Source organism: Aotus nancymaae, unplaced genomic scaffold, assembly GCF_030222135.1.
Source record: "Aotus nancymaae isolate 86718 unplaced genomic scaffold, 86718_ANA_hifiasm-v0.15.2.pri h1tg000036l, whole genome shotgun sequence".
Classification (NCBI taxonomy): Eukaryota; Metazoa; Chordata; class Mammalia; order Primates; family Aotidae; genus Aotus; species Aotus nancymaae.
The window spans coordinates 3,071,079-3,099,017 of NW_026988450.1; the positions used below are offsets into that span (position 1 = coordinate 3,071,079).

Consider the following 27,939-nt stretch of genomic DNA (forward strand, 5'->3'; position numbering starts at 1 on the left):
CCTCATTTATTTCTTTTAGTTCTATTTTCCTCTGCCTTAAGAGCTCTGTTAATATTGCTATTAAAAGAATGTATATTTTTGAAAGTGTACATTTATTTTCCTTTTAATTTTTAAAAATACAGTTCCATTACTTGAAGACATTTAGCTAGATAAACTTCTGATGAGGAAGGAACTGTCTAAATGGGTCCAGATGATGCTTTACATTTTCATTTTTATGGCATTCAGCACATCAACAGTTTCATCAGCTGAATTAATTACACTCAATACACAGGACAGCAACAAGCAGTTACAAACACAGCACCATTCAGAATGGATGTCATAGAGATTCACATTCAAGAGCTAATTTATTGTTTACTCATTCACTCAATCAATATTGATTTAACATCTGTAAGTGGGAGACATTGTGTTTGATTCTTTCTCTGAAAAAGCTCACAGACTAGCGGTAGTAGATTCAGTAAAGGAGAAAGGGGCAGGAAAGTGTAAATAAGTGATTTACCCTTGATTCATGGATGAATAATATTCTATCACATAGATACATACACATATATATACCCACACATAGACATATATGTGTTTATACATACGTGTGAATGTAGTAGTATACCACACTTTCTTTAGCATTCATCCACTGATGGACACTTGGGCTGAGTTCACATTTTGACTATTATGAATAGTGCTGCCCATGATTACAAATAAAGGAAATTATTTAGCTTGGCACAAACTTAGGATATTATTTCTTGGTTGCTTTTATGCCATAGCCCATAATTTTAATTTCACAACTGCAACCAATCTGTGTTACAGTCATGTACTATTGTGTATATGTAAATTAAAACATCATATTTTTATCAGTAATAATACAGTTTATATTTATCATAATGTAATGACCCTTATTCAGATATAAATATCTGCTTTCAATTTTGAAGCATGTTTTAATATTACATAATATTGCAGTGTCAAGGGCATTAGTCTAAGAGATGAAGGTTATAAAACCTGGCTGGTCTTTTAATCTCTCCAAACTTTATTTTCTTTATATGCAAAATCAGCATATAAATATGTGTGTGAGTTTATATAATATTATATACATCTGTTATGTATATATGTGAATTTGAGGAGCATAAATTTGAGGAGTACTCTCAGTGTTTAGCATACTTTATGGCTGAAAGTACTCAATAAATATTTATTAAATAAATTTTAATGAAAAAATTCATCTTAGTTTTTTCTTTAGGTGGATTTATAATCTACCACATGCTTCTTAAACACTGTGAAGAGCAATAATATTGAAATCAATAGTATTGAAAGTAGGCTTTTGGACTTTTAAAATTATCAAATGACAGTAGAATGTATAATTTTCTCCCAGATAGCACACACTTTTTACTTTCAGGTGAAGATGTTTCAAATGGTAACAGATTTGGTTCTGGAGGATGATGTTTAGTATCTGAACACTAGGAAAGTTTAGTGGTTATGAGAATGATGCTTTTAATAGCACAACAATCTTGGCAAACGGGCCTCTAACATTAAAGCCAACTATGAAGCTGGCTTACCGTAAATAATGAATTTATGGTTGCTCATTGAAGGAGGGGAAGCTTTAAGAATGTGTATTTCAGGGGCTCTGAAGAGGAAGCACAATTAGTGAATGTATGAAGGCAGAAAAAAGTACATAGGCAGATAAAGAAAGAACTATGACACAAAGATGTCCTAGAAGACATTTCAATCAGGGTTTTAAGGAGAAGAAAAGGTTGATTGTACCAACTACAGAAAAAAAATGCTGAAAGAACTGAGAAACACTGATTAATTTGTGGTGACTTTCGATAGAATAATTGTAGAAGCAAATTAATGAAAAAATACTGTATTAGAAGAAAGATATTGACAGTAGAGAAAGGAGCACAATGTGTGAGAGTATATTCATAAAATGTGATGAGGAGGAAAAGGGAACATAAAATTTAAGCACATCATAGTGTTGGTTACTAACTGAGAAGGAAGACTCTTTTTTTTTTTTTGAGACAGAGTCTCACTCTGTCTCCCAGGCTAGAGTGCAGTGGCGCGATCTCGGCTCACTCCAATCTCTGTTTCCTGAGTTCAAGCACTTCTCCTGTCTTAGCCTCCCGAGTAGGTGGGATTACAGGCACCCACCACCACGCTCTGCTACTTTTTGTATTTTTTAGTAGAGATGGATTTTTGCCATCTTGGCCAGACTGGTCTCAATCTCCTGATCTCAAGTGATCCACACACCTTGGCCTCCCAAAGAGTTTGCAGGCCTGAGCCACCTCGCCCAGTGGAGAAGGAAGACTCAATGGCAAAGGTACTTGTAAACATAAACAGCACCCCTGTCTGATGCGGCAGTTACCCTTGCAGTTTCATCATCCCGATGATTTTCACAGGATACAGAAATTGGTATGCTGTTCTCACAGGATACAGAAATTGAACTGCTTGCATTCCACTTTCACAGACTGTTCAGGAAGTCCACAAGGACTGGTCTCAATGTAGCTCAAGAACAATAAATGATTTTTAGAAATCTTTCAACTAAATACCTTTAAGACCCTCTCCATTAGTCATGCCAGTATTTCTTCATCTGGCATAAACCCCTTTACTCGTTCTTACACAATTCTGTGTGGGATTAAAAAAGAAACTGCCATAATCCCCTTAAGATACATAACTCTCTTTGGAAAAGTCCACACTTCCTTTGAACAATTCTAATGAATTTTATATAGTTCTTTCAATCTAGGGCAAATTATCTTGCCTAAGAGTCACTATTTGTTTCATTTCTCCAGTTCATGACATGCTTATTTAATGATATGATTCCGTTCATTAATATCAATTTTAATTTTGCCATGCCCAGAGGACAGTATTCTAGAGTGCTTGAATATCTTGGAAAATTGAAAAAAAAAAAAAAGAAAGAAAGAAAGAACCCTTGAAAAGGTATGTGTATTCTGGTAGGCTTTAGTCACAGAATAAACAAATTACATTTGATCAGATACTATATATATTTTTAAAGCCTATAAATTTTAACCAAAAATATGTTAAAGATATAAAATGTAGCACTTCTGATGTCGTGAGATATTCACGATTTGCTTGGCAATGCTCTCTGCTTCAAATGTCCTAGAGATAGGCAGGATTCAGGAATAGAAGGACAGAGAAATTATGGAAAAGCTATTGTGACTAGGATTATCCAGTAAGAGAAAAATAAAATGCTGGCCAGGTAAGCATCTGCATATGTAATACCTGCTGCCTGAGGGTCAAAAGATAAAGAAGTAGACATAATTTATTACTTTTGCCAGGGAATCCTGCCATGCCAGGAAGAAAAGCGTATTCGTTTAGTTAAATTGGAGTTATTGAGGGATGGGAAGTAGTAAGATCGGAGTAGTTGAGGTCACAGTGATAGGAAATTCTAAAGTGAAAATAACCACATAATTTGCATGGATGAACAGGCAACTCAGTCTAGGCAATGCAACTAGATCCTGAATAGATATATGGACTTGGGTGATTGGAAGGGCTAAGAAAGATCAGAAAGGAAATGAGATAATTTGGTGGTGATAGAAAGGAAGAGGTTATAGTTAAGGAACAGAAATGTGAGAATTCAAGTCTGGCCATGGAGCTGTCCTGGATGACACCAGGCATCAAGTTAGCAAAAGCAGGGGATTGCTAAAGTAAAGGAGAGATGGACTCGTTTGACTTTGTTTCTTACTTATAGATTAAAGACTCCAAGCACCGTGCTAATGCTAGGCAGGTATCAAACAGCATATATGGCTTTTCCTTCAAGGAGCTAGCGGCTTGGTAAGATCGAATAGTATTTAGCGTTACACAAACATGTTTAATACCGCAGGGAATAAGTGCTGCAATAAAGGAATCAGGAAGTCTAAGGGCACTGAAGTGGAAGAGATTCAGTCCAAATACATGGGTTATAGAAAATGTCATGGAATAGATGGCATCTGAGTTTAACGTCTTAGAATTTGAATTGGATTTTGACAGGTAGAAATCACACAACTGGTATTTTTAACAGGTTTTTCAGGAGTTAAAAAGTCGAGTCTACAATCTTCAAAATACAGCCTGACGTGTGCAGGATATGTGTTGCCTTCGTCATTTCATGAATAGAGAAACTGCAGGTCAGAGAGTTTCATGGCCTTAACTGACTTGCAAGGACCTCAGAGATATTGAAGGAGCATAGATGGGTGTTTCAGACAAACGAGTACTGGGGAGAAAGACGCCGTTGCATGAAGTGCAGGACTTGTTTAGGGAATGATGAGGATGTGGTTTCAACTCACGAAACAATTGGTGAATTTAAGGTCTGGAAAATAAGTCACAAAAAGTAACCTGAAAAGCTCCTGATGTACCTAAAGAGCTTAGATCTTGTGCCTGAAAAATTGAAGTGATGACAAGGCAGTGAACCAAGGCAGTGCACACAGGGCAGAAACAACGCAGGCCTGCTGTGTGTGGATTACACTCAATAAGACAGAGGAAAATGCAGAAATCACACACCCGAGGGCCTCTTCTCATTTCTTCCTTTCCTTCAATAACATTCTCCCACCAATTAAGTGATAATGAAACCAAGTCAATGAGTCAATATTCTGTCCACTCACACAGGGCCACTCTGTGAGACAGACTTTCTCACTGATAATTTTGCGTGTTGCAATACCCTTCTAACTTCCCTCAGATTTTATTCTCACTTTTGTCCATATTCTTCACCCCTCAGAGAGACATTTCTACAATATAAACATGATCCTTTGTCCCCAATGCTTCAGTGTCTCCACGGCTCCCCTGACCCTCAGGATCAGGGAGACGTGTTGCAGCAAGATTTCTGAGTTATCACTGATTACGCCTCGTGTGATCACCAGCTTCATGGCTTGCCTCTTCTTCTGATCCACACACAATGTGCTAGACAATCCATATTTCTCTGGATATGCTATGCTTTTCATGCCTTGGATGTTTGTTTTTGGATTAATTATCGTCTGTCTAAACATTGTGCTTTCCCTTACCTGCCCCAACCGAGCCATTCCACTGCTTAGCCCAACATGATGGAGTAGCTTTGACTCTCTACTCCTGCCTTTATAATTCATTTTGCAAAGCAGTTATTGAATCACATCGTTTCTAATGCCTTTAAGGGAGAAATTATATGTAGAACTTCAGCCATATGTGGAAGTACTGAGATCCACCAAGCACTCAGCAAATCGTTGTTAAATCTATAAATCATTCTCATTTTTTAGAGGAAATTGAGGCACAGCAAAGTGAACTAAGTTGCTCCATCTTCACTGTCATCAATATATGTTTATTTTCATTCCATATCACCTCCTGTTTGACCAGTTATAATCCTCTTCTCACTGGTCTAACAGGACCACCCAAGCCACACAAATCTAGCCATGGTGGTCCTCTATGTGGAGGTCACCATTGGTCCCTTGCAGACTTTAAGCCCACCTCATTCTGAGCCTGGCTGCTTTCCGTGGTGAGCTCCTAGGACTCATGCTCACTCCAGCCACTCCAAACTTGCACATTTTAGTCTTTGCAACTGTTGTTCCTTGTGCATGAAAGTGCATGCCCCCATGTGGGGTAAAATCAACAATGAATCAAAACAGGACTCATTATACTAACTAGAAATGATGTCTATTTATTTCATTGCTTATGTTAGGTTGAAAATTATTCATGAATTTGATAGTGAGCAGCATATTTTTATTCAAGGAAGACTAAAATTTGTATTTTAAATGAATGAATAAACCTACTTTGAAATTGGCCAACATTTGAAAATACATTTTACTGCCAGAGCAATTACCAAGAATCTTTAGAAAACTTTACAAATGGAGAGTGGAAAACAGCCTGAATGAAAAAAAACCTCAGACTGTCCAACTATTCAGTTTTATTTATATATATATATATATATATATATATCTATATATATATCTCAGACTATATATTATATATGTAATATAGGCACATGTAATACTAAGACACATAATTTTGTCTGGGTATCCATAAGATTACTATAAATGCTGTAAAATTTAATGTCTCACAATGCTAATGGGTAATGGAGTCTATTGATTTAATATTGAATATTATTAAATAAGATAAAACAAAGAAGATTGACTATTTTTTATCTTGAGTTAAATAATTACATTTTTTAAAAGCCACAAATAAACACAAAAGCACTGCAGTTTTTCCCTAGTGCTTAATGAGACCATAATTCTATGTGGAGACATTTTCTCTTAACACTGAAATATTGCAATCAAGACCATATTGATGATTATTCAGGGAAATATTACACATAGAACTTCAGCTGTATGTTAAAGTATTTAGATCCACCAATTATTCCAAAAATACTTGTTAAATCTTCACATAAATTGTTATTGTTCTCATTTTTAGAGGAAATTGAGGCACAACTGAGTGAGCTAACTTAAAATACCTTTCTTTACTTAGTAATAGAAGCCCCAGATAACTGTAATGTTTATGATCAACCTATTCTATAAGAGGTCATATGTAATCAAAGAAACTGTTCAAGTATTTAACTTACATTCATAAAAGGGTATCCATCAATTTTGAAAAGTTGAAACCAAATGTAAAAAGTGATATGTATTAACTTATAAGCCTAGGTTTATACAAGATCAGCCCCTCAGAATTATTCTATGTAGGGACTATGTAACATCTATAAATACATAGTTTGCAGATTTGATATAAGTGTGTTGACTTTTATCTGCTAAAGATATCTAGCTTCTATTATTCATTTGAGCAGAGAAGACTACTATATTCAAGATATGCTTTAATTTATGGTACATGAAGCAATGGTTATAATAACCAGAGAGCGGAAAGAAATATGTATTACTAGACTCCAATTATTTCTCATTTTCTATGGATGATTAAACTTCTGTCTGAATACTTTAAACATCTTACTTATCATTAAACTTTAGAATTAAAGCCAAAAATATGTGAGATTATAACATTCTTTTCGTTCAATGTGTATGCTGTCACAAATTCAAACTAACTTTATTTCAAAGAGATGGACAATTGTTATACTTCTGAAATTCTTTAAATGTATTTTTAAAAGAAAACAAAAAAAGAAAGCATATCTGAGCATGTCCCTCTTTTCTTTTTTTGAAATGGAGTCTCGCTGTGTTTCCAGGCTGGAGTGCAGTGGCACGATCTTGGCTCACTGCAACCTCCGCCTCCCGGGTTCTAGTGATTCTCTTGCCTCAGCCTCCCAAGTAGCTGGGACTACAGGTGTGCACCACCACACCCAGCTAATTTGTATTTTTAGTAGAGATTGGGTTTTGCCATGTTAGCCAGGATGGTCTTGATCTCTTGACCTCATTATCCACCCACTTCAGCCTCCCAAAGTGCCGGGATTACAGGTGTGAGCTACCATGCTGGCCCCGTTTCATTATAAAGTGCTGTGTCAAGGATATGAGAGCCAGTTTCTCTAAGAATATTAATAATTTGAACCCTCACAGCCCTGGATGCCAAAGGCCTTACCATGTGCCTAGTTCTGAGACAGGAAGGCAGAGTGTTGTTGACCTACCTGTAGACCTGAGCTCTGTGGGTTTTTCTTGTTTGGGAAATAAACTCATGTTTGATATCCACAAATGTCTAGTAGAAGAGCCAGGAAAGGTGTTTGTTTGGAGAAAACATATACATTTATGCATTTTACATTGCATTTTGAATACTGAATTGCAGAAGTTTTCTATTACTTCGTAATTGGCTGAAAATGAGATATAGTTTTGTGTATTGTGTTGCACAACAGAGCGATTCTCAAGCATGGGACTTTGGCTGGCTTCCATTCATTTTGGGATTTTATCTATTCCTGTCCACTAAGTTTATATCTAAACATTGCAATATCTGGATGCTGGGGAAAAAAGTCACTGAAGCTTTATAGGGAGCACTTTTAAATTCAATAGCACTTTTGTGAAAAATTTTAAAAGGCATCATTTAATTGTCTATAACAACAAAAACAAAAATCAATAAAAGACTGTCAGAATGCATAGACTGATTATTGCATTTGACGAAAAAGTTTAATGTTAATGAAATTCGCAACGTTCATGCAAATGGAGAGCATGGTCATTCAGACCTAGAAAGGAGGATATCTTTTTGAAGATGAGCAGACTAAGTTCCAAAGTGGAAGCACTTTGTCCATGTGGAGAGCAAGTGACTTTTTGATATCACGCTTAATATTTTATTGCCTGTGTTTGCGATCTTTCTAAGTCAGAAGATGCATTGACAGATTTTAAGAGGAGACAATAGTAGCCAAAGTAATAAGTAAACGATGCATATTGTTACAGCAAACTGGGAAAAGAATGCATCTAAAATTTCTTAGGTTCTCTTTCATTTACATATTGTAGGTTTTAGAAGTCAAAGTTTCTCCATAGTTATCTGAATCTAAAGATGCTTCCCACTAATTTGAAATTACATGTTAATTGGGTCTATTTTCAGTGTTTTATTTACAACAGATAGATCTATAAAGTCAGGTAAACAAATATGAATTCGAAGGCTGGTATTTATATTGTTTGAAAAATGAGTTTTTCAACTGATACTATTACGAGTTGCAAATAGATCTATGACATGACGTTTTGATCTGATTTGTTCTGAACATCTGCAGGCAGAATGCCTTTCAAGTCATTGCTGTGGACGGGGTGTGCAGTGGGATTATTCAGTGCCTCTCTGCTGAAGACTGCATTGACTGGCTGCAAGCAATAGCGACTAATATTTCAAATCTCACAAAGCACAATGTAAGTAACGACTCAGGGAATACCTAGCCAGGGTTTCTCAGGCTTTGTAAAATCCTTCAGTATATACGTAACTTCACATCAACTGTTTGGCCTTCTTCTCAGAGCGAGAAACTTCCCATGAATTATGAAAGCTATTCTGGAATACTTATTGAAAGGGAATTACCTTGGAAGTTCTAGCCCAATTATGAGCTCAATAATAGACATCGATTTCCATTAACAAGTATCATAAACACCTATATTACCTAAGCAAATCAAAATAAGTAGTTAGCATATAATCACTAAATATCTTTAACGGAAAGCATTCTGGACTAATATAGTACTTGATTTCAAGCTAACATTATTGGTTTACCTTTAGTGATCTTAGAATTGCAGCTGGGAAGGTGTGAGGAGTAGGGGGCTAGGACGAAAGGAGTTAGCATGGAGAAGGTGGGAACGGTCAGAAGATTGCCACCGTCTCTCATTAGACAGAGCCTGGTCTGTATTATTAGAAATGGCTTCTCTGCATTTTCTCTCTTTCCACTCCAACCTTGTCTTCCTTTCACATTTCTGAGTCTCTTTATTATAGCTTTATTCTGATTCTTTTAACTCTTTAATAACCTAAACAATTTTTTATCCCTGTTATTAAAATTTCTATGAGAAATATAGTCTAACAAAATATACAAAACCATAAACCTCACCTCACTATTGATGTAGGTATCAGTAATGATAATTGTTTTAGAAAAAAATACTTGTCATCTTCTGTGCCTTTGTGTTAATTCTTTCCTCAGTCCACAATTGTTCTATGCCATGTAGAGGCATTTGAGAGGTCCTAAGGGAGATCAGGAGTCTTATAACAAATGATCAAGCAGAATACGTAACTCTGTTCACCAGGCATGAACACATAAAATTGTTCTTATGTAAACGATGCCTCAGATCCAAGTATCCTTGCACAGAGTAGACTTCGCTTTGAAATCTAAGAAGGTATTGTAGCCAGTAGGCCTTCCTAAAACCACAGGAGGATCACTAGTCAATGAGGGCAACTGTCTTGTTTCCAATCTCTGGCTGCTTCAAATAATGCCATCATAATGGCCATACATATGGTGACAGGATGCTCTGGGAGTGAAGTTGACAGTCATGGCATATGTGCATGGTCAATGTTACCAGGCAATGCTAAGTGTTTTCCAATTGGCTGTGCAATTTACCCCCACACTCTTGGTTAATGACATGTCTCTTTCTATAGATAATTTTCAAAACTCTGTGCCACTTGCCTTTTAAATTGTTGGTTATTTGATACTTGTGAAAATGTGCTTCCAGTGTGAATAAAAACACATTTTTTGGGTGGTTCCAGAATAGGTATACTATGCCAGCCCTTACCCAGGGTCATCCCTCAACGAGGAGGCTAGACAGGGGTGTGCCTGACTTGGGCACGAGTGGGCTCTCATTCCCAGCCCAGCACCTGCTAATCCGGTGTTGTCAACATGTTAGAGTTGAGGTTGCACAAGAGGGCATGGGTTTCAGAATGACCGAAATGCAAAGAAAAAAAAGAGCAAAGGAATGCAGTGCTTCTCTAGAGATTTTTCCACTTCTTCGTCTGACTTATATGGATGTTTCTAAAGACAGAAAAATACCTCATGAGAGTAGAACTCTCCATTTCCTTACAGAAATGATTAGAGATCTTAAAAATGAGACATGATCTTATATTTGTCAGAAAAATATTTTTGAAAGAACAGAATGTTAAACTTATATTCAAAGATTTTTTTTCCTTACTTAGATCCAGATTTGCTCTGACTTAAAATCCTAGGAATACTGTCATGTTGTATTTCTTCAAAAGGTCTATTCAGTTAGAATGCTGTGCTTCCACTGAGAAGCATTTGAAAAGTCAATGCTTTAGTTAAAAACAACAGAACAGTGAAGATGCAAATGTCTCCACCCTCTGTAAGCCTAAGGAGGGACAAGCCAAATTTTACTGCTTGTTTTTCATTCTTGTAGTAAGTGCTCACCATCATGCAAAGGAAAGTAAATGCTTCCCTTATGTTGTTTTAACCGTTGGGAGATCCATATGTCTGTTGCCATTTTGAAAGTTATCTATTTGCTCTTTCACCTCCTGTTTCTATATTCGAATTGCATGTTCTTTTGTTCTTGTAATCAGTTCCCATTCAAAAGTGTTAGGTTACAATGTACTCTGATATGGAAAGTACTACATAAATGTTGAAAAGTTATTAGACGTAGCGATAAAAAATGAGAAAAGTCACATTGACTTCAAAGAAGGCACAGTGACTGCATTGATGACACAATTAACATGGTTCATTAGCCTAAAGAAAGAAATTAGGCGGAAAAAGTAGGTAGGAAAGTTTTGCTTAGAATAGTTAGATATCAGTTTTAGTTCTCGTACTTTTGATTCTAAGGAGATACTGGAAATAATACCTTATGGAAAGACGTAGAAGCTTTTCCTTATTTGCCAATATTCTGAGAGAGTATAGGCTTGTATAAGTCTGCCTTGAATAGTTTATCTGTTGATAATTGATGTAGAAATAAAAATATTGTGATAAATATTTAAAGAAATTCCACTCAAGAGATTATCAGGCATAAAATAAAATCGAAAAAAGATTAAAATGAATATAAAATAGCAAGTTTCATGGTTAAAAATTATGCTATTGAAATAAGACATACATATGTATATAAACTTTTTAATAATGGATCCAATTTTATTGTAAAGCTAGTTGGAGAATAGACGGGGAAAGATAAAAGAGAGTAAAAACAACAACCACCACAAAAACAAAAAACAACCTTTGCAGGAATAATGAGAACAATGCACTGACCATTTTCTTTTCTCTTTGCTCACTAGTTTCTAAAAGTAATTTTGTGAGACAAGGATTTTCATACACATTTTTTAAAAATTCCATGTAATTATAGTTGCTGTCTGAAAAAATTCTTCTTCCAGAAATCATTGACCATAATGGCTAAAAATACCTAGACAAAAACTGACAATTTAAAATTGTATTTTATCATTATTCGGAATGGCTCCAAACATTTACAACAGCTGTTAATAGTTAATACTTAGTAAATGGTGTCTAGTAGAAAGAGGGTGAAGGCTTTGGAGACTTGTTTTAAGGTATGTTGGCACAGCTTTCAACTCATTTTACTTAACTTCTATGCTTTCACATTAGAAAGTGAAGAACGGCAGAAGCTGTGGTGCTGTGGCGGGGGTGGGGTTCAGCTCATTTCTTAACCAGCTCCCAAATAATGAGCATTTGCTATTGCTTTAGATGAGCATTCACTCCCAGTGGACTATTGCTTTAGGTAAAGTAGACTTGAGCAGATTCTAAAAGCTTAAATTTACATATTGTAAGAAACAGTGATTGCTTCCAATGAATAATCTACCAAATTTTGTTCATTCATTATTTCACGACCTATATGAACAAGTATTAGTAGAAAGTTATTAATTTTTATTTCCATGATCACTTCATATTAAATAATTGAAGACTGTAAAATATGCTAATGTTATAATGCGATGAAGTTTTTGGGAACCTTGGAAATAAGTAAATATATTTGGCATAATGTACAAGAGATATGAATCATCAGAGTTTGCTGGGCAGGTTGGTAATATGCTCCCCTATGATGTTCCCTTCCTGCTATTTACACCCATATGGGATTACCGTCCCTGTGCGTTGGCTGCATAGTGAGCTCTGAAGCAGATGCTGCTTCTACAAAACTTCAGATGAGATAGCAGATAACCCTTGAGAGCCTTTTGAGAAACCCAGTACATGCTAACCCACACTGGTCACATGCTGAAGTCTCAGCAGGATCTTTAACTAAAGAAGATCTGCAAGAAGCCTTTATCCAGTTATAGGTTTTCGATGTGGATATTTTTGGAGGAGCATTTTTGGCCTACCACAGGAACTATCTGGCAGGTGAACAAGATGATTAGATTTAGACAGTTCTGTCTGATTTTCATGTGGTGTCTCTGACAGCAGTTTCAAAGCCTTTGCTCTGCCATTTGGGTGTGTTCTCCAAGTGCATTGCTTGGGGTGGGCCCGGAGCTTCTCGCAGTTCACACATAAAATTGGGACATTGCCTTCTTCCCCTCCCTCCTAGTTGGGAGTTCCTCACTCTCGCTGGGTTCCAGCATCACTCTCTTTGATCTTCTGTCCAGAAATCCAAGGCTTTTCTAAGAGTTTAGTTTCCTGTACTGATGTGCATTTCCTCATGACTGGAGAAAACAGCATGAGAAAAAGCAAAAAGAATGGGGATACCTCATGCCAGAGAAACTCATTTTTCCAGTTCCTTTACACTGTGGATGGGTTTTCTCTCTGGGTTTCTGGCTGGCCCAGCTGCCCCAGGCTCCCTGGCAGCAGCTGTGTGGCCGGCGGGCCTTGGAATCAGCTCAGGAGCCAAAACAGAGGAATAGTCACAGAGATGTCTTCCACAGCTGCTGGCTTGCAGGGACCTCTTCCCAGGTCTCTGATCAGCAAGACACACTCTCTCAGAGTCTTTGTTTTCTGTGACTTAACTTGTCTTGGTCTCGAGTCCATGCTGGGAGATAAAGGAAGCAAGAAAAAGAAAAGAAAAAAATAAATGAAAACTGAAAACTCCTGGTTGCAATATTAGTCATTATTCGATTTTGACTTCTTTCTTCAGAGTTCGTGCTATTATTTACTGTCCAATAATCTCAGATAGTTGCCTTTTGCATTTTATTAAGAGTATTGAGGTACGATCAGTGGGAGAGATGGCTGCAGTGCTTTTATTCCATCTTGGCTCTAACTGGAAGCAATAGATACTTTTAATAGAAAAAAATGTAAGAAACAAAGCAATTACATGATATTTGTAGAGTGTTAGAAGGAAATAACTATCTGAATTTGTTGTACTTTGGAAATATTATTTAAAAGTCCTGACAAATTATTTTCAGAAAAATAGAAAACTCAAAAATCAACAAACAAAGATTTACTAAAGGAAATACTCGAGTACTTTTACATTCTTTCTATTTTTATTTATTCAACAAATATTTATTGAATACTTGTCTATGATGTGTCAGATACTGTGTTCTATTTTTTTTGTTTTGCTTTCATCTTTTATTTTAGAAACAGAAAGTGTATGTGCAGATTTGTTACAAAGGTGTATTTTGTGATGCTGAGGTTTAGAGTATAATTGAAACCATCAGTCAGATAGTGAGCAAAGTAAGGGGTGCTATTTCAGGCAAAGAAGAATCATGCTAGATAAAGACTTGGATCTGTGAGAAGGAATAAATAGTATGGGAGAAAATGAATATGTAGATGAGTCTAAATGAACATTGTTTGTATTAACACGGCAATAATTGCTTGTAGCGTTTAGAATAAATACACAGAATTAAAATATATTGCAAAAGCAATATCAAAAATATCCAAAGGAAGCAAATATAATTAATATTAAACTTTGTTATGTCAAAATGGATTGTTGATTTCCTACACAAAGCCCTAACTAAATAACCAGAATGTGTATCTTCTAAATTAACAAAGCAGTATGTGGAAAAATAATGCTAATACATAGTAAAGAAATTCACAAAAGATGAAAAAAGTAAACGAGTGTGTTGAACAAATAGTAAGCACACAGTAAGATGATGATTTATATCCAAATATAAGATATATTTTTTACAAGAGGAAATCTAAAGATATTGGAAGACTGAAAGTTAAAATTTAGAAAAATACTGTGCACCTGAAAAAACAAGCAATGGGGAAAGGATTCCCTATTTAATAAATGGTTCTGGGAGAACTGGTTAGCCATTTCTGGAAATCGAAACTGGACCCTTCCTTACCCATTATACAAAAATTAACTCAAGATTGATTAAAGACTTAAATGTAAAACCCAAACTACAAAAACCCTAAAAGAAAATCTAGGCAACACCGTTAGGACATAGGCATGGACAAAGATTGCACGACAAAAATGCCAGAAGCAATTACGACAAAAGCAAAAATTGACCAATGAAATCTAAAGAGTTTCTGCACAGCAAAAGAAATTATCGTCAGAGTGAACAGTCAATCTACAGAATGGGAGAAAATTTTTTGCCATCTACCTTTCTGACAAATGCCTAATATCCAGAGTCTGCAAGTAACAAAAGCAAACATTGACAAATGAAACCTAATTAAATTAAAGAGCTTCTGCAGAGCATAAGAAATGACCATTGACACTATGACAACCTACAGAATGGGAGAATTTTTTTGCCATCTATTCAACTGACAAAGGCCTAATATCCAGAGTCTACAAGTAACTTAAATTTAAAAGAAAAAAAAAAACATTAAAACGTGGGCAAAGGACATGAACAGACACTTCACAAAATAAGACATTCACGCAGCCAACAAACATATGAAAAAAAACTCAACATCATTGATCATTAGAGAAATGCAAATCAAAACCACAATGAGGTACCATCTCAGGCCAGTAAAAATGGCGATTATTACAAAGTCAACAGCGGATGCTGGCAAGGTTGCAGAGAAAAAGGAGTATGTCTACACTGTTGGTGGGAATATAAATTAGTTCAGCCATTGTAGAAGACAGTGTGGTGATTCCTTAAAGAACTAGAAGCAGAAATACCATTTGATCCAGCAATCTCATTACTGGGTGTGTAGCCAAAAGAATACAAATTATTGTATTATAAAGATACAGGCACATGTACGTTCATTGCAGAACTATTTATGATAGCAAAGACATTGAGTCAACCCATCAATAGTAGATTGAATAAAGAAAACTTGGTACATATATACCATGGAATACTACACAGTCATAAAAAGGAAGGAGATTATGTCCTTTGCAGGGACATGGATGGAGCTGGAAGCTGTTATCCTCTGCAAACTAACATAGGAACACAGGGACAGAAAATCAAACGCCACATGTTCTCCCTTATAAGAAGAAGCTGAATGCTAAGAACACATGGACACATAGGGGGAACAACACACACTGGGGCTGGTTGTGGTTGGCGGGAGGGAGAGCATCAAGAAGAGCAGCTAATGGGTGTGGGGCTTAGTACCTGTGTGACAGGTTGACCTGGGCAGCAAACCACCATGGCCCATGTTTACCTATGTAACAGACCTGCACATTCTACACGCTTACCTATGTAACAGACCTGCACATTCTATACATGTTTACCTATGTAACAGACCTGCACATTCTATACATGTTTACCTATGTAACAGACCTGCACATTCTACACATGTTTACCTATGTAACAGACCTGCACATTCTATACATGTTTACCTATGTAACAGACCTGCACATTCTACACATGTTTACCTATGTAACAGACCTGCACATTCTACACATGTTTACCTATGTAACAGACCTGCACATTCTACACGCTTACCTATGTAACAGACCTGCACATTCTACACGCTTACCTATGTAACAGACCTGCACATTCTACACATGTTTACCTATGTAACAGACTTGCACATTCTACACATTTACCTATGTAACAGACCTGCACATTCTATACATGTTCCCCAGAATTTAAAATAAAAGTTTGTAAAATAAAGAAGGAAAACAAATAAATACATTGACGTAATTTGAATATTTCTCTAAGGGTTTAAAAACTAAATAGGTTTGAAGTTTTTACATTGACCCTACGACATTTTAAGTAATGCTTCCATGTAAGTTAATGATTCAGCTTGGCTCTGTGTCCTCACCCAAATCTCATCTCAAATTGTTATCCCTATGTGTCGGGGAGACACCTAGTGGGAGGCGAATTGGGTCATGGGAGTAGTTTCCCCCATGCTGTTCTCATGATAGTGAGTTCTCATGAGAGCTGATGGTTTTGAAAGCGTATGGCAGTTCCCCCTTTGCTCTCGCTCTTTCCTGATGCCTTGTGAAGAAGAAGGTGCTTGCTTCTCCTTTGCCTTCCACCATGATTGTAAGTTTCATAAAGCTTCCCCTGCCATGAGGAACTATGAGTCAATTGAACCTTTTTCCTTTATAAATTACCCAGTGTCTAGTATTTCTTTATAACAGTGTGAAAACAGACTAATACAGTTAATTTACAAATTAAATAAATATGTATTTTTTCAAAAAGAAAAGAATACAGTGGAAACCATAAAAGAAAGGTTTGTAGCTTTGTTAATATTAGGCAAAGAAAACTTCACAATAAATATATTACTAAACACAGAGATGGTGACTTCATAATAACAAAAATGTTTAATGCGCTAAGAAACAAATGCAAACATCATGTCACATGGGCTTAAATACATCTAGATGGAAATAAAAATGTAGACTGATGAGAAAGACAAAAATGTAAAATCTTACAACTAGAAACACAAAATGGTTAAGACTTGGCTATGAGGAAACTGAAGGTAAAATAATAAATTATGGAATCAAAAGACAAAAGTAAAATTCATGTTCGGCCTTTGTTTTAGCCTGTAGAGAGTCATTATCATATTATTCCATCATACACAGCAGACATTTCCCATTGAACTATTCATTCAGTACTAGGTGTCTAGAATGTCACCCCAGCAGGAGCTGGAGATTAGAACTCACTTCAATTATCTTTCTTCTATAACCTTCCAGCTTTCCTCACTGTCATTCCTTAGGGCCAAAATAGTCCTGCGAAGAATGTCACCATTCAACATCCATCCCATGTATGTCCTTTAATTGCTACCTGACCCCAAAAAGATAACTGTGCATACATTTTAAAGACTCCTAAAATTTTCTAATTCATAAGTCACAATAACTGTAAAGAAGTTTGAAAATGATATTTTGTCAATAATTCAAAACTGATGTTTTATAAGATTTAACTCTACCCATCTGTGGTAGGAATAATAATGCCCACGCAAAGATGTCTATGTCCTAAATCCCAAAACCTGTGAAAATGCCATGTCACGTGGCAATGGAGGACCAAGGTTGCAGATACCATTAACATTACTAATCAGCTGACCTTAAAATAGAGAGATTAACCTAGATTATCCAAGTGGGTCTAATGTGATTCTCTAAAAGTGGAAGACGTCAGAGTGAGAGAACAAGAGACAGCAGTGAAAGAGGAACTGAACCCAGTGCTTCTGGCTCTGAAGATGGAGAAGGGAACACAATTCAAAGAAAGCAGGAGTCCAGTAGCAGTGAAAGGCTGCTCTTCTACTCTAGAGCCTCCAGAAAGCAGCACAGCCCTGCCAGCACCTCAGTTTCTCCCCCATTTGATTCATTTAGGACTTCTCACCTACAGAACAGTATGGGAATATACAAATTTGTGAGTTTTTCTTAAACCATTTCAGTTTGTAGAAATTTGTTATGACAACAATAGACACCAATACAACATCTCTTTATCTTTAGACAAATCCAATTGTATGTTTTCACTTAATTAAAAGTTCAGTTTCGTTTGAAAAACATCCCTTGAACTCACGTCACACGTATTTTTCAGAATAACCATGAAATGTGCTTACATATGTTAGAAAACATCCTAACGTTTACATTATTAATTAGTCCCAGTACAAAGCAGCCTATAATAATACCATTAGAGTTCCTAGATCCTTAGTTAATATCCAACTGATATTACCAGAAAAAAAATGATCAGAATTGTTGCATTCGTGGAAACTGAGGAAGGACAGTCTTTGGAATTGGGAAGCACTGTTGGCTCTCAATAGCTGGTTATCCATTTTCAATGGCTAGGAGCTTTCAAATGTCACAGGAAACCAAGAGGGAGAAGCCACACAAGACAAGAATAAGGAACTGCAGTCCCTAAAAAGCAGGCATGACTGATGAATTGTCAAGCAGTCACAACTAGAAAGACGACAACCGATCCCTGAGAGTGTTCTGTGAAGATGGGACCTAGGAAGTGCTGGCTGGCTCAGGTCACAGAGCAACTCCTGCCTGTGTCCTTATATTTCCAGTACTTAACACAGCCCACATGGAACAAATAGGAAGTGAATGAATGAGTGCCTTATTAATCAACAGTTGTTTGAAAGAAACATTGCTGATAATGTAAAGAAAAAATAAGACAGAAGGGAGAAGAACACATTTAGCTACAGTAAGTACTGAAATAAGAGATTCACATGTATTACTCTGTAAATTCTTACATCTTCCAAGAGGCCACAGTGCTTTAGAGTAAGGAAAAGTTGCTGGGATCTTGAGGAAACAGACGCTGTCCATGGTAGATGTTCCTGTGTTTCTGGGTATAGTTCGTTTTGTTCATCATAAATCTCTATCTATCTCTCATAATAGTGTCTGATAGACAAATTTTTTAAATAAATTTTCTATCTATAACTCACTCTGTGACTTTCTAAGTGGAAAGTGTGGAAAAATACAGTCTAGCAGAGCAACTGGAAGTAAATGGACTTTAAAAAAGCATGTATCTGGTTGCAAATCCAGACAAATAGTTCTGAACATATATATCATGTACAACAACTTGCAGTGTCCCAAGAACCCATTGACTTGTGGTTTCCTAAAACCTTACTGGAAGGGATCAGGAGATTATCTGGCCCCATTTCCTGCCAGATTAGAAATCTTTTCTGAAAAGATTCTTTCAGACAGCTCTCTGCTGGAAATCTGTCAATGGCATAGAAAGCCATTGCTTCACAATGCAGCAATTAAATTTTTGACAACTTAATATTAGGAAATACTTTCTTTTACTGAATAAAAATCTCCCTCTTATAACTTTCATCCATTTGTACTAGTTCTGTCTTGAGAAAGACACACAATAATTTGATGTTCTCTTTCAAGGACACACAATAATTTAATTTTCTCTTTCACTTGGCAGTTCCTCCAACATACAAAGGCAAGTGTCATATGTCGCAGGTTTTTTCTAATAGAAATATCTGTGGCTCCTTTCTGCTTCTCTGTGAAATGTCATCCGAGACTTTCCCTGTCTTGGTCACTGTCTCTGGATGTAGAACCTCCTCAGAATAAGTAGAGTAATAATAATATATTTAAATTTGTATTATTGTCATTGTCATGAACTCACATATTTTAAAGATTCATTATGGTTTGATGTGTATTTACTGATTTTGTATAATCAATATATAAACATATACAGCAAACACTCAATAAACTTACATTGTATTATAATGATCAATCAAAGGTCATATTTTCACATTAACTAACACTGCATATCATGTTGACAATAGTGAATAAAATTCAAAGTTCAAATAGGTTTTTTACATTTAAACTCATGTATGAGCCAGAAAGCCTGATTGTTGTGCTGGCTACACAAATCACTAAATCCTCAAAGTGATGCAAGACCCCTGCCATATTAAACTATTGACACAAAAATTTAGGTTCTCTGTTTTCTCCTTCTCAAAGATTAAGATTTTAGTGTTCTTGCCTTCTTTCTTAGGCTACAATGATATTTAAGATATTTTATAGAAGTGTTAAATAGCATAGGCTGTAAGATATTTTTAAAGATTAGTAATCCACTGAACACTAACAGAAGGCTAATATTTGCCTTCTGTCTTTGAAAGTAATGTCATACAACGAGGAATTCAAACGCAATATTGTGGATGTTACTATCTACAGTAAAAATGTGCTATTATTAAAAATGTCCTTTCATTCTTAATATTGTTTATTAATGTGTATAGCAATCTTCTTCCAGTGTTAAGAAAGGAAAGAGGAAAATATACAACTTTGTAGTGGAGAAACCTAACAAAACTACTGCAGGTGGGTGGTTAACATCAACTGTGATGGTCAAATTAATAATATGTACCCTTGATATGATTTGATGAAAATGGCACTTTCCCTCTGTGATCTTTGTCCCCAAATTCATAATCCTAGTCTCATCATGGAAAGATAGCAGACAATCCCAATTGATTAACAGTCTACAAAATACCTGACCAACACTCTTCAAGACTGACAATGTCTTCAAAAATAAGGAAAATTTGAACTGTTATAACCCAGAGATGCCTAAGGAGACATGTTGACTAAATGTCTATCAGTCCAGATGGGATACAGGAACAGCAAAAAAAAAAAAAAGTTTGGTAAAACCTGTGGAAATATGAAAAGAGTATGGACTTTAGTTAACATTAGTGTATTCATATTATTGTATCATTAATTGTAATAAATGTATCATAGTTATGAACTGTGAAATGCTAATAATAGGGGAAACTAGCTATGTGATATATGGCAACTCTGTTCTTTAATTGTATTTTTTGTAAATCAAAAACTGTCCCAAAATTAAAAAGTTTACGTAAACGTGTTCATATATAATGAAGTAAATCCGAGGCAGCTTCCTGATGTATTCACCATCTATGCAACAAACATTTTGCGGGAGCTTATTGTGTCAATTTGTTAGGGAGTAAGACTGAATTATTGAGTAAAAAATGGTTAGTCTCTGCCTTCATGGAGCCAAGAGCTTAGTTGGGAAGGGAGACATTAATCAAATTATCAAGTAAACAAATGTGAAATTACAACATTCATAGATAATATGAAGAAGCGCTATGAGAGATTGAGTCTGTAGCTACCCAGAAATATGAGAACAGTTTCCTAAAGTTTATACATAAACGATGAGTAAGAATAAAATAGGCCAGGTGCGGTGGCTCACGCCTGCAATCCCAGCACTTTGGGAGGCCGAGGCGGGTGGATCACGAGGTCAGGAGTTCGAGACCAGCCTGGCCAAGATGTTGAAACCCCGTCTTTACTAAAAATACAAAAATTAGCTGGGTGCGGTGGCACACACCTGTAATCCCAGCTACTCAGAAGGCTGGGGCAAGAGAATTGCTTGAACCTGGGAGGCGGAGGTGGCATTGCACTCCAGCCTGGGTGACAGTGAGACTCCATTTCAAAAAAAAAAAAAGAATAAAATAGGAGAATTGGTGGGAAGATATATTTTATGCAGAGGTAATAAAGTACCTATACAGGAGCAAGAAGTAAATAGATTCAGTCATAGTAATGGATATTATTTTTTATGGAAATTTTCACTTGCCTAGGGTAAAATGAAAATGTTCAAATTAATATAAGCAATTTTTTCATAAGGCTCAATTTATTTTTTAAGGACAGATCTTTAATTGGTATATTGTCTTCTTATATTTATGGAGTTAAATGTCCATTCTCTTATCAAATAATGGTAATCATAGAAAAGTTTTGTTTTGTCTGGTATCCTTGTTTAATAAAATAAGAGACTATTTACCCAATGTCATTACTATTGAAAGTTTTAATACTCCAGCAAATACACTTGTCAAAATCAATGACCTAGAATTTTGGCAGATAGGGCAAGTCTGGATATTGTCCCAAAACAACTGGAAACTTTGAGTTTAAAACCAGGTCACTGAATACTGGGGCTGGAAGAAAATGATGCTGTTATTAGCAGAATACAAAGCATGATAAATAGGTCAGATTTTGGGAAATCACAGAATCCAGCTCCACAAGTCCGTCAAAGCCTGTTTTTTTATAATTTTAAAATGTTTGTGATATTACTTGACCAAGTAACGAAAGTATTAACACAAACACACACTTAAAATATAGTGGGAATCACAAATGTTTATCAAAATTTAGGCGGCAGAAAAGACAGAGACCTGTATGACAGAGTTGGGAAGCATTCCAAGCAACTGGTATTAAAAGGTGTTTGAATATGCTGGATTCGAAAAGAGGAGGAAGTAAACTCCAAAACTCTCCATTGCTTCATCAATCGAAAGGAACAAACTCTGTTTTGTTTTTGTTTTTCAGTAGTATTTTTGTGCTGTGGAAAATGTATGAGCTTTCTTTTCACTAGACTTGGGAACTTGGGTACAAAATCCTAGCTTCTCTGCTTACTAGCTATGTGCACGTGACTTCAATTTGCTCCTTAGAAGCAGAAACTAGGTAACTTTAGTTACTGTGAGCATTAAATTTAAAAAGCGCTTTAAACATTCTGCCCCTTATATGATACTAAAACATTTGAATTCTTCTTCTTTCTAGTTGAATTCTAATTTAAATGATGTGATCTATAAACCATAAATAAACGGCAGCCTCCATTTGTTTATTGTATATGAGTTTACACATTTTTATTCATGGAATACTCTTTGGAATTCTGAAGGGTCATTGGGTGGTAGAAGGTTGATGAAACTGGACACAATTAGTTGAAATAAATGTGTGGCAGTGATCAGATTCTTAAGCAGCTATGATCTTTGCCAAGTGCTACATCTATACTTCAGTTTCCTCTTAACCTCCCACTCAGCTACTGTTGAGAAACATTAAGTGTACCTTGCCCATGGCTCCTTTGTGGAGGATACCTTTTGGTTTGTAATTAGTGGTAGGCAGGTAACAGCTGCCTACTTGGTATATTCTTGAGTTATGTGTGTATGTAGAACACCTGTGTATTAATAAGAATCACCTGTCAAAGAGCAAGTAAATGCATGGATGAATCTCTGCTTGGGGCCTTCAGTCTCGAATGCTGTCAGCCCCGCAGGCTCTCAGGCTGTTGAGCCCCAGGATGGATCCATTCTGTTGTGCTGTTTGGGTGTGTGTCTCGCAATACCTTCAGCCCACCTGGATGGGGGTCTCCGAACTGAGGTGGTATCTTGGTAGCTGGCACTTTATGAATGAATTCTCCTTCCCAACCATTCTTTCCTACTGCAGTACTAAAATTAATCCCAATTTGTAAATAGAGATAATTTTATACAACATTTCTATTAAGGTTGCCTACGAATGTAAAGGAATCGCCTCTTTGAATCTGATTCTACCCTGTATACCCTATACATGTTGTTTATTTAGATATACTTTGTTACTTTGAAACATATGTGAATGTGTATAAATGTATATGTATGTATAGAGAAATACACACGTATACATGCACATATTTATGATGATTCTAGCCTTAAAACAAGAGAAACTCTATGTATTGCTGGAGTAAATAGTTGTTTTTCCCCACCTAACAAGAATTCTAGATGGTAGCATTTGCTAACTACCTTTCAGTGTGACAGTCAAATTAATAATATATATAAGAACCAATTTCCTGTACTTCTTAAATTAATTTCTATAGATACAGTGGACTAATTACAGTTGTACATATTAATGGGGTATATTGTGGTGTTTCAATTCATGTATATATTGTATAATGATCAAATCTGGGCAATTTTTGCAGTCATTACTTTAAATAGTTGTCATTTATCGTTTTAATAACATTCAAAATCTTCTCTTTTGGCTACATTGAGACATACCTTACATTATATAACAGAGCACCATATTATTCTTCCTAACTGTAACTTTGTATTCATTGACCAACCTCTTCCAGTTATCTCCTTCTTTCTCCCTTCGCCAGCCTCTGGTTACCAATATTCTACTCTCTACTTCTGTGAAAACAACTTTTTTAGATTTTACATATGAGTGAACTCATGCAATGTCTATCTTTCTGTGCCTGGCTTATTTCACTTAATACATTGTCCGGATTCTACCATGTTGCTGCAAATTTCAGGATTTCATTATTTTTAATGGTTTAATAACATTTCATTGTCCATATGTGTGTATGTGTGTGTGTGCTATCTATTTATCCAACTATCTGTCTACCACATTTTCTTTTTCTATATCTTAGTTATTGTGAATAGTGCTGCAATAAACATGGGAGTACAGATATCTTGGATAAACTGGTTGTCTGTCTTTTGAGTATATACTTAGTAATGGAGTTGTTGAGTCATATGGTAGTTCTATTTTTACTTTTTGAGGAACCTCCCTACAGTTTTTCATAGTGGCTGTATACTCCCACCACTGGTGTGTGAGGGTTCTTCTTTCTCCACATCCTCACCAGCCTCTGTTATTGCTTGTCTTTTTGATAAACGCTATGTTAACTGGGGTGAGATTATATCTCATTGTAGTTTCAATTTATATTTCTCTGATGATTAGTGATGCTGAGCATTTCTTCATATACCTCTTGGCCATTCATATTTTTTCTCTTAAGAAATATCTGTTTAGGGCTTTCGTCCATTTTTTAATTGGACTTTTTTTGTTGAGTTGTTTATGTTCCTCGAATATTCTGGGTATTAACTTCTTGTCAGATGCATGGTTTGCAAATTCATCTGTAGGTCGTTCCTTTATTTTGTTAATTGTCTTCTTTGCTGTGAGGAAGCCGTTTAGTTCAAAGCAATTCCATTCATCTCTCCATCTTCTATCTATCCACATCATTTATTTCCTATCATCTGTAGAGCATTGGCTTTTATCTTATGGCCTTCAAATCCTGGTCATGGAGGGCGACAACAGCTACAAACATCACTTCAGTTTTCAGGAAGGAAAGAAAAGGAAGAGGGATGAGTAGAATCAGCCACACCTGTCCCCTTGTATCAGGTAAGAAAAAATTTCCCAGAAACCCCTTCGGTAGTTCTCATTCTGTTGCACAAAGTCCATGACAAATCTTTATAGGGTGGGGTAAGACAAGCTTGGCCGGTACTTAACTTTTCTATCCTCTGTAGTGCCATATGACACAGAAGTGGTTGGATCAGTCAGTCAGCAATATTTACCACATTGCTTAATACTGAAGTTCTATTCATCCAGAAGTAAAGGCATGGATAGCCAGTCCCTCTGCAGGATGAACACAGTCCTTCAGGATTCACAGCTACACATAAAGAATTTAATCAGTTATTAGAGTTTATTCAACAGATATTTTACGCATCTTCCTATATTTTCCACATGTACGTGTGGAAGTTAAAAAAACTGTTTAGGAGTTATCTATTTAATCCATAGAGATCGCTGCACTGGTGGGAAATGACTTGCAAGTTAAAAAATCATTTTTTTTTCCATGAAAGCGTTGGTTGTGAAAAGCTAACAAAAAACTTCTATTGTGTCTGCCACATTAAAAAGGCTTAACAAAGCTTGTCAGTGAATTGAAAATCATGACAGAATAAAGATTAACGGAAGGAAGATTTCCCGAACATGAACTAGAGTGTGATCAGAGGTTGTGCAGTGTGCTGCTGACAGGCATGGCTGTCACCGAAGCTGACTTTTCTTCTTTTTTATAGCCGCTGACATTTCTGAGTCCTGAAGTGTACTTTTTAGCACCAGTGTGTGTCGTCTGCTTGTCTTCATTGTTATTCTTTATCCACCAAAATGTGAATGTCAAAGAGGTGCCAACCAAAAATGGGATACTGTGAGGGAAATAAATAACTGCAGAGACAGTCATTTAAGTCAGGACAAAAGCAAGGGCAAGTTTGGGCACTGCATTGCATTCGGATTCTGGACAAGTGTATTTTTTATTTTTACATAATTAGAGTTTATTTCAAGAAGTATGTCAGGAAAGATTTCAGTGAAATAGCCTCCTTTGTATCTTGGAACAGTACTCACCAGAAGTTAAATTTTTTATTTTATTTCTTTCTTTTTAGCAAGTTTTAATATTGAAAATTATCAGCTGATTTTTATTTACCACAACCCAAAACATCTGCTTTGATTTCCTCTCCTCTGGATATATACTCACTAATGAGATTGCTGGATTATATAGTGGTTTCATTTTATTTTACTTATTTATTTATTTTTGAGACAGAATCTTGCTCTGTCACCCAGTCTGGAGTGCAGTGGCACAATCTCAGCTCACTACAACCTCCACCTCCTGGATTTAAGCGATTCTCCTCTCCCGAGTAGCTGGGACTACAGGCGAGTACCATGACACCCAGCTAGTTTTTCTATTTTTGGTAGAGATGGGGTTTCACCATATGGTCAGGCTGGTCTCAAACTCCTGACCTCAGGTGATCCACCCGCCTTGGTCTCCTCCCAAAGTTCTGGGATTACAGGGTGAGCCACTGTATCCGGCCTTATTTTTAATTTTTGAAGAACCTCCACATAGTTTTCTATAGTAGCTGTACAAATTTATACTCCCGCCACCAGTGTACAAGGTTCCTGTTTCTCCACCCCTGTGCCAGTATCTGTCATAAATAATGAAGTCGTAATAAAATGGGGTAGTTTTCCTGAACACAGTTTCCTTCCCTCTGCTCCCACTATCATTTTATCCAACAGACCCTGCCTGCCTGACTCCATCCCCCTTTGCTTTGCTTGTCTTTCTGGTCAGGGCAGCCCCTGTTATCACTGTTTCAGCAGCCCTGGAGCTATGACCCTGCACAGGACCACCCCGTAGTACACCACCGCTGCTGTCTCCTTTCGTGCCTAGGGCTGGAGTTAGCATGGCCTTCATCACACCCAAAGAGAGAGGAGTTAACTCCCTGGGACCTGCCTGCTGCCCTAGACTCAAGAGAACGCAGCAGGAATGTGGGGTAATAGATCCCCAGGTGACATAGTTTGTCCATTGAAAGACCAGGGCAAAGAAGCAGGATGCTGACAAATTGCTCAATAGATGAGCTGTTTGGATTTGCAGTGATGACACAGGCCACAAAGCCAAAGCACACTTGAGTGAGTGCTCCACTGAGAAGCAGAGTCAAGTTTGGGGATGCGGGAACTTCCACTCAGGTTTGTTTTTTTCTGGGCTGCCATGCTGGCCTTCATCTATGACCCTCGGTTCCTTAGGCTTGAACATCTTCCTTCAATCAATTGTTAACATGTGAGACTTTGCCTCACACTCTATTTCTACAGAAGAAGGACTAAGGAAACACCTTTCCCCTCTAAATGTTCATTGCAGAGTACTGAATATTCCCTAGGTGATCACTGTCACCTCCTATCAGGCATACTAGTAAAGAGGTGTAACTGAATTGTGCTAAGTAGGTAGATGAAAAGCCTTTAGAAAATTATAAATCACTTTGAGTGCTCAGTTGCTCCATTCAACATGTTTTAGAAACCCCTCATTCTAAAATGGAGCTTCAAAGCTAAGGACCCCTGACGAGGGAGCAGAGGTGGTCACACATGTCACTTGAGGGTGTTTTGGGCTTCTTACATATGAACACTGTGCATTTCATTTTATAGAATACTGACTAATAATATGGCAATGGTAAAACTATTTTCTTGATCCAGGACTACAATTAATATTGTCAGATAAAAAATAATTTGTATTATTTCCTGAAGCCCACGGTGACTGTGCTACGCAGGTCTACCTGCCCCTATAACAAGACTCCCCCACTTCTCACACTCCTGTAGTGTCTTGTAGTAACGCTCATCTCAGAGATTTAGGATCATTTGTTGCATGTTTGTTTCTACCATCTATCACACATACATGATGTTTAGTGAATTCATGCAAAAATGAATATTTCGACACTGAACATATATTCATAGACATTTGTAAGCGATTGCAACCTACTTTCAGGCTTCTAGTCCAATTATATGCGTGTGTGTGTGTGTGTGTGTGCTAATCTTAAAATGATGACTGAGACAGATAAAATTGGATAATTCTCGTACCAGGAAAAATAAAGTTTAAGAAAACTCATTCAGATATAATATCTAATCATCCAAGGCACTGATTTACTGTTAACAGATACGTTTT

At 36.5% G+C, this 27,939-nt stretch overlaps 1 protein-coding gene across 3 annotated transcripts in view; it reads left to right on the forward strand.

Annotated features, from left to right (window-relative positions):
* SNTG1 (syntrophin gamma 1) overlaps positions 1 to 27,939 on the forward strand; it is a 758,808-nt gene that overhangs the window by 559,324 nt on the left and 171,545 nt on the right. For all 3 annotated transcript variants that reach the window (XM_064384170.1, XM_064384171.1, XM_064384172.1), the window contains one exon: positions 8,570 to 8,699. In XM_064384170.1, coding sequence (XP_064240240.1) covers positions 8,570 to 8,699 — 130 coding nt within the window. The remainder of the gene's footprint in view (positions 1 to 8,569; positions 8,700 to 27,939) is intronic.